Source organism: Sardina pilchardus, chromosome 19 (genome assembly GCF_963854185.1).
Source record: "Sardina pilchardus chromosome 19, fSarPil1.1, whole genome shotgun sequence".
Taxonomy (NCBI): domain Eukaryota; kingdom Metazoa; phylum Chordata; class Actinopteri; order Clupeiformes; family Clupeidae; genus Sardina; species Sardina pilchardus.
Window position 1 is genome coordinate 24,356,909 of NC_085012.1, and position 12,491 is coordinate 24,369,399.

At 45.5% G+C, this 12,491-nt stretch overlaps 1 protein-coding gene across 3 annotated transcripts; it reads left to right on the forward strand.

The window, feature by feature from the left end:
• The first annotated feature begins 55 nt into the window (after positions 1 to 55).
• armc1 (armadillo repeat containing 1) lies at positions 56 to 12,281 on the forward strand. 3 transcript variants are annotated; one of them, XR_009936400.1, is made up of 8 exons: positions 56 to 242; positions 1,272 to 1,480; positions 2,692 to 2,783; positions 5,421 to 5,610; positions 6,329 to 6,445; positions 7,403 to 7,477; positions 9,529 to 11,840; positions 11,881 to 12,281. XR_009936400.1 is itself a non-coding variant. In XM_062521530.1 (7 exons), the coding sequence occupies exons 2-7, from the start codon at positions 1,319 to 1,321 to the stop codon at positions 9,718 to 9,720; spliced, it is 828 nt and encodes a 275-aa protein (XP_062377514.1). In that variant the 5' UTR covers positions 56 to 242; positions 1,272 to 1,318; the 3' UTR covers positions 9,721 to 12,281. The 3 variants fall into 3 exon arrangements, 2 of the variants coding, with proteins under 2 accessions (XP_062377514.1, XP_062377515.1); XM_062521530.1 differs by having other exon boundaries at positions 9,529 to 12,281; XM_062521531.1 differs by having other exon boundaries at positions 242 to 367; positions 9,529 to 12,281.
• Positions 12,282 to 12,491: the final 210 nt, after the last annotated feature.

Below are 12,491 nucleotides of genomic sequence, written 5' to 3' on the forward strand. Positions count from 1 at the left end.
CAGTGTCTCTGAAGTTAGGAGGTACCAAATAACCAAACACAGCCGAACACAGCAGTCAGCTAGGCTAGCGAAAGAGGGTGAACCGCATGAGGGTACAAGTCAAAGAAGAGGATATTTATTTTGTCTCAATGTTGGCTCACTAAGCTAGGTCTTAATCTGTTCGACTCTTAAGAGCCAAAGCCATTTCTCTTTGAGATTGACACGTTTGACTTCTTGAAGAACGGAGAAACGTTTAAAGAGAGGTAACACTAGCTAATGTTAACTTTAGCAATCTGCTAGTTCATTCCTGCAAGCAGTGAGTTGTCTGTCCTGGGCGTGTTAAAGGTTATGTGTGGGTTGCTAAATGCCAATACATTCTGGACACAAGGTGATTTGGCAAATATACCACCATTACCTATTTACTAGAATTCGACTATAACGTTAAATGTTGTAACACGCAGTACATATATAATTTAGTTGTGTAATGGATTAATATATTTTTATTTCAATGAAACGGGATTGGTTGACGATGGCTGTGTTGACAATGACATCAGTGCTGGGGATTTAGCGATACCTCAGGCAAGCAGGCTAGCCTGCTTCGCACCTTTGTTTGATTGCAGTATCTAACAGCTAACAACTACGTAACGTTCTACGTAAGGAGTAGTCTTGTTTTAGTGCTATTTCTGTTTACATGGTCTTCAACCACAATGAAAGGCTTGTGGAGAATTAATGGTTATAAAGTGGTAACAACTGTTAGCTGTAGCTAATGTTACTTAGCCGGCTAACAAGGCCGACAGATCCACTGCCTTTCACCAATTTCCCCACCGCTGGTAAAAGTGCACTTGGCTGACATAAGCCAGTGTTTGGGGGTCATTAAGATATACGGAAGGAGAACGTATAATGTACTGATGTTATTGTAGAGGTTGTACTGGTTGGTTGATTGTGTGACATAGACCATTGTTAGGTTTCGACAAAACGCCACGTAAACTGAACTAGGAAATCACTGTTGTTGGACAGCGACATGTGTTCACAACGTCTGTTTGAAAGATTGTATCACATCTAACTTAATGAAGTTCTGCCTGTGTTGTCGTGTATAGCAAGAGACTGTCACAATTGTCACTTGTGGCCTCTTATGTGAACTCCTGACATACCTTCTAATAACAATGGAGGATGTGCATAAACCACCAGCCTTGTTATACTCAATCAATGAATATCTCTTCTTGTTTGCTGGGAGAGCACGACTCTATATGAAATCTTGCTATATTTCATGAACGCTTCTCTGTCTTTCCTAGTGTAAGATCTGTGGTCAGTTGTGCATGGCACTCGGTGTGGCATCACCATGAGTGGGGAGCCAGACGCGTTGGCTGTGGTCAACCAACTACGGGACCTGGCAGCTGACCCCCTGAACAGGCGGGCGATTGTAGAGGATCATGGATGCCTTCCGGGTCTTATTCTGTTTATGGACCATCCCAACCCACAAGTGGTCTACTCAGCATTATTAGTAAGTTGTGGTTTTACAGAATCTGATTGTGAAAGGTGTCAAGATGTGTTGTAGTTCTTCTTTCAGTTATTCTGACAGTGCGGCAGTGCTTTATTTTATAGCACACCTATCAGTGTGTTGCTATTGAATTCATGTTATTTGCATACCATCCATTTCCATACACCACCTTTGCAGGTGTACAAAGAGTTGAATTGCTGAAATCACTAGCATGCTCCACCGTCTCAGTTTTGAGAACCCCCCCTCCCCACACTCACACACACACTCACACACACACACACTCACACACACACACTCACACACACACTATATTACTTAAATTATTGTACTAATACATATACTGCTCCTCACTACGCTGAAGTGTTAAACCTCTGACATGTTCTTCATTCATATCTTCCTTGGGCTGTTCCAACACATTGCTGTTGAAGGGCTCAGGTAAATAACTTCCTGAATAATAATAATAGAAAAAAAAGAAATCTTGTAGATAGAAAGATTCTTCAGCTTCCTCATTAGTGGCAGTCTCAGCTGTGGTTTGGCACCCCCTGCTGCCTAGTGCTGTCAGAATGGCTTACAGTGACGTCCAGTGGGCCACGCTCCCCGCCGCGTGTGCTGCGTAGACATTAACACTGTGGCCTTTTCCCCAGCCGTTTCTGAGAAACGAGACAAAGTGGAGACATCTGTCGTCTGCCCTGTTCTTTTAAAGCTGCTGGGGAGAAGGACAGATTTTAAGATGTAAAAAAAACCCCTCCCCATCAAATTCTTCCATGTAGGCCTGTGATGTACAGACAGTATCTAGTGACCTAGTATTTTTGTAGAGCTAGAAAGACTCATTGATTCCTTTTTTTTCCTGCTGATCTTGTAGAATACTGGATTTTACATTCCCCTATGCTTGTGGTCTTTTGTATTCCCTCCCCTCTCAACCAACATTCTCACAGGACAGACTTGCAACTGTGTAGAAAAGTCTTGTCAAGATTTTGTATTAGTTATGACTTACTATCCTCAACTCTGTTAGTCTTTCCCTGAAGACGCATAGAAGGTCCTTCATCACTGTCCTTGTAGTGAAGGGTCCCTGTAGTTACTCATTCCCACAGGTTTGTCCTCTGTACTCTCGGTCTTAGTTATGTAAACACAGTGCTGGCTGCGGCTGCAGTTGGAAGTTGCTGTTGTGTTTTCCTGTCCGTCTCCAGAGCCGTAATGTGTCCTTGTCCTTGCAGGCGGTGCGCTACCTGGCAGAATGTCGGGCCAACCGAGAGAAGATGAAGGCGGGACTGGGCATGATGCTGAGTCTGCAGAACGTCATGCAGAAGTGAGTCCACCCATCTCAGAACCGGCACGACCGACACGGCACAACCGCATGCATGGCACTTTTTTTTTTATTTCTTATTTATTTATTTCCAGGGTGGGGGGTGGAGACAAGCCAGCGGACCAATCCTCCTCACTTTGGTCTGCTGGATTGTGTGTTGTAGGCACATATCTTCAGTGGTTAAGGGGCTGAGTGTGGCTGCGCTGTCACAACAGAGTTGATTCATTGTGAATCTGAATGGGGGATGATGATGTAAAATGTACCGTTTTTGCATGATGTATTGTGACCATAACGGGCAGTCTGCTACTGCATGCAGAAATGTGCCCTTTTTTTTGCTTCACGCGGTTGTCGAGTAGAGGCCTGCTGAGGGCTTTGATTTAATGTCAGAGATTTACATAGTCTGCCAGGGAAATGGTGTAATTAAGGACGGGGCGGCCCCTCATATATTTAAACTCTGAACAGCATTCGTGTGTTCCATCACAGCAGGCTTTGAAGTTGGTCAAATCAACGTGAAATGGGCCACCTTAGATGGAATTGGTCATAGTCATGAGATGAAATGAGGTTTGATGGAAGTGTGTTGAGCAGCGTAAAGCATGGTGTGTTGTGAGTGTGGGCATGGGACTGTGGCTGCTCCACAGGGTTTGGTTAATTGAGGCGTGAGGGCCAGGGGAGAGTGTTTGTGGGCATGGGGGTGACGAGGGCTGGGTTGAGTGCGAAGGTCCCGGGGCACTTTGACAGGAAGTGACGGCTGTTTATCACCAGAGATCACACAGAAAAGTGCCAGAGGTTGCCAGAATGCACCATGATCCGAACCCCCCCCTCCATGCACACACACACACATGCATGCACGCACACCTCCTCCAGCCAACCTCCTCTACTACTGGCCCCTGGAACCGCCAGTCATTTTGGTTACCGTGACGCCTGTCAAAGAAGTGCCCTGGAGTCTCGCGGGCTCTCTCTGTGTGTCACGACTCCAGACGCGTTGACTTTGAGCAGAGGTTGTTTGTAGCCTCGGAGGAAGGATCCAAGAAACTGTACAAAGTTTCACTTTTATATTTCTTCTCAATTCATAACTGAAATATCAGACATGAATGATTTCACCACGCAGATCTATAGACATGGGAGTACCATACTGGTCTCTTTTATACATATACTGTACATACAGTATACATTTACATACTGTTTGAGGTACTGTGATATCTATGCCCAAAACACTGTTGTTCACTTTTTAAACGTATAAAGGGAAGTCAAAAGTGTTTTAGAAACTATAACCTTCAATGAGGCTACAGTACAGTTCTGCGTAGTAAAAAAAAAAAACTGGCTGCCATATCTCTGCCGCGTGGCATGAGTGGTATGTAAATATGCAGTACAGTAGGCGTGCCTCGCGGCGTGCCCCCGGGTCATGTGTGCGGGCAGGACGCCACTCGTGCTTGCCTGGCTGGCCGGGCGGCCGGCTGTGAGGGGGCAAGCGACTGGGCCATGCCGGGGAGCACATGTCAGCTCCTGTAGCGCCGGCTGAGTGATGGCCGGCTGACGTGGCCCATATACGCACGGGGGCCCTCGTGTCAAAAGTGACCTCGTATGGCGAAAGGCAAAGAGCTGCTGAGTCTCCTAACCCCCCTGAGAACAAAAGGGTCAGTCGACCAGAGACAGCAGCCTCATGCTGGGAGCTCCAACTCTCTCTCTCTCTCTGTCTCTCTCTCTCTCTGTCTCTCTTGCTCGCTCTCTCGCTCTTTCTCTTTCTGTCTCTGTCTCCCATCCCTGATTAAATTCTGGTCTCTTATTTTTAGCATGATCAGAGCATTTACGCTATGGTGTTGACATGTAGTATTAATGTTTTGGGTTGATTGACGCTTAGCTGTGAATTAAAAATGGCCGGCATGTGAAAGCTATGTGGAAACTAACTCAAGCATGTGAAGTGTTCGGCCATGTATAGGGTCGCTTTATTTTTACACCGCAAAGGTTAGAAGGTGGCAGCACTGTCTATCTGGCTGATTCTCGCTCTCTCTCTCTCTCTCTCTCTCTCTCTCTCTCCTTCTTGGCCCCCATACTGGGCAGTCCGAGCACACACACACACACACACACACCATGTAACTGTATTGTCCCCTAATGTCTGCTGGAGACACGACCTTTTGAAATATCAGCCATGATGAGCAAAGGTACGTCTCGGCCAGGCAGCTGCTCGCCACAGACACGCGTGACTGAACCAGTTGGGGGGTCCAAACATTAGCAGAAGATGAGTTTTTGTGATATTAATCCACGATGATGCTCAGAGTGCAAAGCTCCACCATGGCAACAACTCACAATGTTTACAAAAGTGAAAAGTAATCCTGCTCACCAACAAAATGCACCAAAACCATAACCTCTTTGACTGGGCTAATGATTATTCTTGTAGCTTTCACTTGTCCCTTCATTCCATGTAATCATTTGAAGGGGAAAAGAAGTTGATTAAAATGGAGAACATTTTGATTACAACACCAGATTATGAAAAATGAATATCATTTAAATGATTGATATCTGTCATCCATGTCTGAGGTTATGACTGACAAGGTATAATGTTTCATGAAGTTGTGGTAAATAAAATGTAGTTAAGCATATAAAGCACATGTAGACTAAAAGCCAGCTGCTGTTTGTGTACAGAGGCACGACGCCGGGGGAGACCAAGCTGCTGGCGTCTGAGATCTACGAGATCCTGCAGAACTGCAGCAACCCGGAGGCCGAGCAGGCCGAGGCTGCAGCCTCCTGCCGGCGCAAGGCCCAGTTCTTTCTCGGCTCCACCAACAAGCGGGCCAAAACCGTCGTGCTGCATATCGACGGTCTGGACGACTCGGTCAGTGCCTGCCTTCACACCCCACTTCCATTAGCGTTATGAGCTCGTGTAGAATCCTCCCTCTGTAATGACTTTCATTCTGATGAGCCCTCTGTACTTTTTTAGTTATTCTATTATGAATCTTAATGTATAGAACAGCATAGGTCATTACATGTTCTATATGTCAGTTTATGTAAAGGGGCATTCATTACAAGTGCTGCTGATTCCTTTGTAACCGAACACATGAACTAAGCATTGTTAGCATGTTGAGCTACAGCCTGGTTGGCATGTAGTCTATGATGTTGACCTTCTGTTTAACACGGCCTCTAGAGAGAGTGTGTGTGTGTGTGTGTAGTGTAGTGTAGTGGTGGTGGTGGGGGGCGGGGTGTAAATGCCACGAATCAAACAGCATGGAGCGCAGATTGAACCTGAGCCATACGCCACAGGACGGCAGCACCTAGCCAGGTGACATTACCGCTGCATCTGTCTCAGATTCGCCCTGTTAACAGGGGAGCATATCTGTGATGTGTACATAGGTAATGTTAACATAATGCTCTACCAGCACAACAAGCACGTGCAATAACACATTGATTTATTGAGTAGTTGACTAGGTTGGTGCCATACATTAGTCCTGTATGTGTAGGGTAAGGTGTCTGTGGTGTTAAACAAAATGGATTCCCATAAGCCGGTTTGCTTACATTACCTTTGTGTGTGTGTGTGTGTGTGTTGTGTCCCTCAGGCCCGGCGTAGCCTGTGTGAGGAAGCTCTGTTGAAGATCAAAGGCGTGATCAGCTTCACCTTCCAGATGGCTGTCAAGAGATGCGTGGTGCGGATCCGCTCTGACCTGAAGGCCGAGGTGAGACACGCTATTCTATTCTCCTCCATCTGACATTCAGAAACTGGAGTCTGTGTAAAGACAAACTACACCGAAGGCATGTCCGGTGAACAGTTAATGGAAAATGGAATTTGATCCACAGAGGTACAGTATTATAATCTCAGAGTAGGGATGCACCGATATAGACACCATGTTTAATATATAACAGTTTGAGCAATGGCAACGTTTTTATTTTTGTTAATGCTGTTTTTGTTCTTTATTATACCCTTGTAGCAGGGAGATAACAAAATTCCTTATAAAAAAATGTTGACCATTTTCAAGTCTTTCCACTCTTCGTACTGTAGCACAATCTCTGAATCAATGATAAACTGCAGCAACTGCCATCATTAAATTTCAAATTATTTGCAGACAAGGTAAATATTGGCCAATCCCAAACATTATATATTGGCACAGTATATCTCTGCCTTGTCAGTGCGAGTGATCTATTAGTGATCTATGGTTGGTGTTAACCAGCCATGCCAGCCTAAACAGGAGAGACGATCAGCCCAGCAGCATGCGCCCCATGACCGTTGAGCACAGACACCACTAAGCTGATTGAAATCATGCCACAAGCCTGGCCTTAGGGAAACCAACATCCTGTGGCATCTGACTAGCTCATGCTAACTGGTTGAACTTAATGCTCTAAGTCTAACACCTTGACCCCCTTATTTGAACATGTCTTGAGCTATCAGGACCAGATGCTAACCTTAGCCTGGACTGGTTTGATAATGTAGTCAGTCGCTTTGATTGTCTAATGAGCTGCTTTGATAGTGTAATGAACTGTGTTGATGTTGGGCTGTGGAAAGGTAGCTAGGAGACCAATGAAACCTCAGCAGACAGGAGGAAATGTGTAGTTATCCTGACCGTGTCTCCTTCTTCCCCTCTCGTCTCTCTCCTCTCTTCTCTCTTCTCTCTCGTCTCTCTTCTCACTCTCTCCAGGCCCTTGGAACAGCCATAAGTTCAACCAAAGTGATGAAGGCCCACCAGGTAGTGAAGGGAGAGGACGGAAATGAGGTGAGTCTCCTTTTCAGAGTACTTGGGACCGTGACCTCAATGTGCAACTAGCCCCCAAATGTTCCTCAGGTTAAGGTGGACCAATAGTAATGCTGCATACTCTACGTTCTTGCTGTAGAGGTATGAATGTATGAGGGTGTGTTGGCTAACTAGTGGCCCACGTATTGCTTTGGAAATGAGTGCAAATGGGTGTTTGTTTGAGTGATTGATTGGTTCATATGTGGCACATTTGTGGATATAAAAATGTAGACGTCTTCCCCTTTGGCTCCAAGAGTGTTTAAACAGAAGCAATTAAACAAAGAATTGCTGACCTCGTATTAGTTTCAGTAATGCTCCCGATTATAGATCCGTATGTTTGGCCCTGTGTGTGTGTGTGTGTGTGTGTGTGAGCACAGTGGATCTGCTGCCGCAGTGAGGTGGTGTGAGGGAGCTGGGCCCCAGTGCTGGCGGTGGTGTCTGTCTGGTAGTGGGGGCTGAAAGTGGGGCGAGGGTGATGCAGCCTGACATGTGGGGGCTGGTAAAGCTGCCCGTCAGCCCCTGGAGCCGCAACTAGCAACTAACAAACACACACACACACACACACACACACACACACACACACACACACACACACACACAGGCACATCCACACACGGCAACACTCACTGATTTAATACACACACAGACACACACATACACCACACAGTGACTCACACACACACACACACACAACACTAACTCAGACACACACACACACACACACACACACTTCAAGGCTTCCACCCTTCACACAAGTTACTCACTGGGTCTCTCACTCGCTCACCCAGTCATTTGACCACTCCCATGATCCTCCTCTCCTTTGACCCTGGAGCAGTAGATCAGCACCCACCGCTGTCAGGGCTTAGATCTGCTTACACACACACATGCGCGCACACACACACACACACACACACACACACACACACACACACACACACACACACACACACACACACACACACACACACACACACATACACGCAGACTCAAACCCATACAAGCACACTCACACACACCCACAGAGACAGACATTGGAAAGAAGAGCCAGTATGTTAATTAAGAGGCCTGTCCTCCCTGGTGAGGCTTGAAGGGCGTTTGCTACCTCAAGGTGTAAAGCTATGGCCAGAAATGGCCATCAGTAACTATTCATCAGTGTCCCCCCTCTAAGGTCGTGTAGTTCCTTTTTTCACCAGCAGGTGGCAGGCTTGATTGTCATATTATGAGAGGTTTCCAGAGCACGAATACACGGTTTACTATTTCGTACAAGAGGGAATGTGGCTTTATTTTCTCCATAATATTCAGCTCTCAAGTGTTGTTTTGTGTAATGTTGTACAGTGGTAATGTTGCACACTTGTGTACTGCACAGCAGTCTACTCTGTACTAAGTGTAGCTTTGCATCTTTTGTTTTGTATATTTTAATTAACCAAGGCTGGCTTGTCAGGTCACATTTGTGTGCGTTGAGGTAAAGTGTCACCCAGCCACAACATATAAATGAGGACCTTTCCAACCTCACCAACCATCATTGGGTAGGACACCCAGTGGGTTCTCACTCTGATTCACTCTATCCCAAGTGAAGAGAGACAGGTTGATTTCTGTTTACATTGGGAGTCGGTACACATGTCTTCTATATGTTTTGAAAAGTCCTGATACTTGGTTTAATATTGCTTAATTTGGTAGAGTGGCTTCTTTAGCCCAGGTACAGGTGCAGCATTTTTTTTTTCACATTTTCAAACCAATGACGTTTCGATCTGTCTGTGTCCTCTTCAGGCAAAAGAGTCCCTGATACTTGGGTGTAATATTGCTTAATGCCATGAGTCCATGGAGATTAGTCAGCCTTGTGGGATTCACCTGTGACTAACAGCGGTATTGTAACAGGTGTTGGCTTGCTTTTTGTGTGACAATCTCTTCATCCCTTCCATTGCCTCTCTCTCTTTCTCGCTCCCTCGTTCTCTCTCTCTCTCTCGTTCTCTTTCTCTCGCTCTCTCTCTTTCTCTTTCTCTTTCCCTCTCTCTCCTGTCCTTTCCTGCACCCAGAGGATGGTTCCGCTGGAGGGGGATTCAGAGGCGGTGGTGGAGCAGAACACGGACCTGCCGGACTACCTGCCGGAGGACGAGAGCCCGTCGCAGGAGCCGCACAAGGCCGTGTCCCGCCTGGGCTCCATGCAGGACGGCTCCGGCTGGCTCAGCACGGCCGCCAACTTCCTGTCGCGCTCCTTCTACTGGTGACCTGCGCTCTAAACACCCCCAACTCACCCCCCAACCCTTCCTCCCTGTCCCCCTGTCCCCCTGTCCCCTTCCCCCCCCCTCATCCCCACCCCTCCTGTCCCATCCTCACCTCTCCTCACCTTTTGCCCTGCACACCCACACCTGCCCTCCAGGGGGTGCCGGACTGCCAAGTGCAATTTTATTTTTGCAATAACCACAACTGTGTATAAAAGAGTTCCAAACAGCGACAGCAGCAGAAGCAGAGGGCGCGTGCGGGGCGGGGCGGGCCGTCTACGAGAGTGCCTGCTCCCAGTTGCCCTCCAGATGAGGACGTCACTAGCGCTACACACTTAGTCAACTCACCACTGAAGCCATAAAGGGGACAGACACCACGCTCACAAGGGGCTCCTCACCTGAGCCCTCTGACATCACCTCCTGTTTTTTTTTTCTCTTTCTTTAATTTTTCAGTCAGTTTTCAATGGTTTTAATCCCCCCCCCCTCCCTGCCCGCCCTCTCCCTTTTGATGGGTCCATTCCTACTCACACCAAACCGAATGCATGGTTGCCCTTGGCATTTGCGAGTGTGTTCTAGTGGTTGGACTGACCGCGCCTCTGCAGGTCTGCTCTGGCATGGACCGGTGACGGTGGACATGTGCCGCCCTCCTTTTTTTCCCCCTTCCTGACCGCAGGAGTTCTTCTCAAGTGCTCTCATTTTTTCTTCTACCATCGGATCTTTCACTGTCCCTCTTAAACTTCCCTCTTCTTTTCTAGGGATTATTTGATCATGATTATTAATTTCCCCCTGCCATTTAGGCCTATTCAAAGCATGCTGTAATTTTTTGATGCCTTTCTTTTTTCTTTGTTTGCTATTCTTCTTCATAATGTTTATCCTTGTGTGAGCTTTTTTTCCCCTCTCTTTTACGCTACTCCTGCTTGTCCTTATATTTATATCTTGTTTTTAAGATTTCTCTCTTTTTTTCACTCTGACATTTTTTTTAAATCTGGGGGGAAAAAAATAAGTACGCAAACAGTCAAATTCCCATAATCTTTGGTCATTTGTTCACTTTAAAATCACGGGATCCACTCTTCCTTGTTTGTAAGCCTCTTTGATCTTAGCAGGTTTCCTTCCTTATTGGGAGTTTTTGTAGGCACCAGCAGAGGCGACTACTTGGGTTGTTGTGGAGCAGAAATTAAATACCTCGCTTGCTTCACTCCGAAAAGGGATATGAGGAGAACCTAAGCTACTCTGCGACACTTCTCCTACTGTAATGCCGCGTGCCAAGCCACTGTAGTATACGCAACACCTGTAGATATATATTTATATATATATATAAATAGCCTCGACACTACTTAACCAAATGGGCTAGTCACTGCTATGATTGCCTAACTCCCTGTAGCTATGATGATAAATACACACTAACAACTTCTATCTTTGTCAGATTTTCACCTTTTGGCTGTTCACCCCACAAAGAAAAGTAAAAATTAAAAAAAGCAACAGGCCCAAATCCAGAGTCTTTCAGCAGCATTGCTATCGTCGCTTGCTTGGCCAAAACCGGCTCTTTCTGGTGTCTGCTCCACTACATGCTCACCTCGGCTGGACAGTCCCGCCCCCAACCTTTTTTTCTATTGGCTCATTCCCGACCAACCGTGTCCATATTGGTTTTTGCCCACTGAGTGACCACACGTGCATATCTGAGCTGCTTTTTCACAAGTGTAGAAAATAAACAAACAAACAAAAATCAGGGGTTCACATACTTCCAGTATTCATGGAAAGGTTGTAAGTCGAGGAAAACGGTCACTCACTCCTCTCTAATCTAAACCATTTCTGTCAAATGTTTGCTCACAATTCACCCTAGGGATTGCTTTTAGTTACTGGAATGGCTAACACCCTGTTCACACACTTCACCACCAATGGAGTTTGAAGCTAAAGGAGGATTCTGAGACAAACTGACATAGGAGTGATTATGAAGATCTGCCTTGCCTTTTTTCATACCTCTTTCTCTTCTTTTCTATTTTTTTAAGACAGAGAATGGGAATTAATTACATTTTAATATAAGGCAGACCAACCCAGTTCCATGAAGTTGTGAATGATCCTTATTGAGATGCCATGTAATGTGGACCAATATGGATTATTTGACTGAGGTCATGTTATGTGGACTGATGTATGGATTATTTGACTGAGGTCATTTTTGCACGTCGCCATCCTTCCAAAATGTTGCCTACGATCAACAACATGTAATCCTTCAGTATTATATTTAACTAGAGGATTCAGGTTCACTTCATAAGTTAAATAATGTACAGTTGATTATTTCTTTTTTGTTACACCTCTTGTACTGTTGTCATCCTTACTTGAACATTTCCTCTTGATTCGATTTTTTTCTTTTCTTTACTTTTTGATTAACATATTCATTTCTCATTGTTCAGTAGGAAGGCAGAACAAGAAAGGGTAGCAAAACCTCCACATAGTTAACTAGCTTCTCGTGTACAGTGTATATCTGCGATGTGAAGTATTTCAGGTCACGAACAACTGTTGCCTGTTCACAATAATGACAAGTTATTAAAATAAAGATAAATGGAAAGAAACAGTTTGACATAATTTATTGAAATGTCTTTGTTTTAAAGATTGATGTGTATTCGGTACATTACTATGTTACTCAGACCAACAAAAAGGCTGTTGCCTGGAAATGTTGCCGGCTTACATCATCAGTGAAACTAAGCTGAACTTCAAGAGATACAACTACAAAAAAAAAAATTCTCTCACTTTTTCATTTTCATCAAAATGTTACAGTAGAG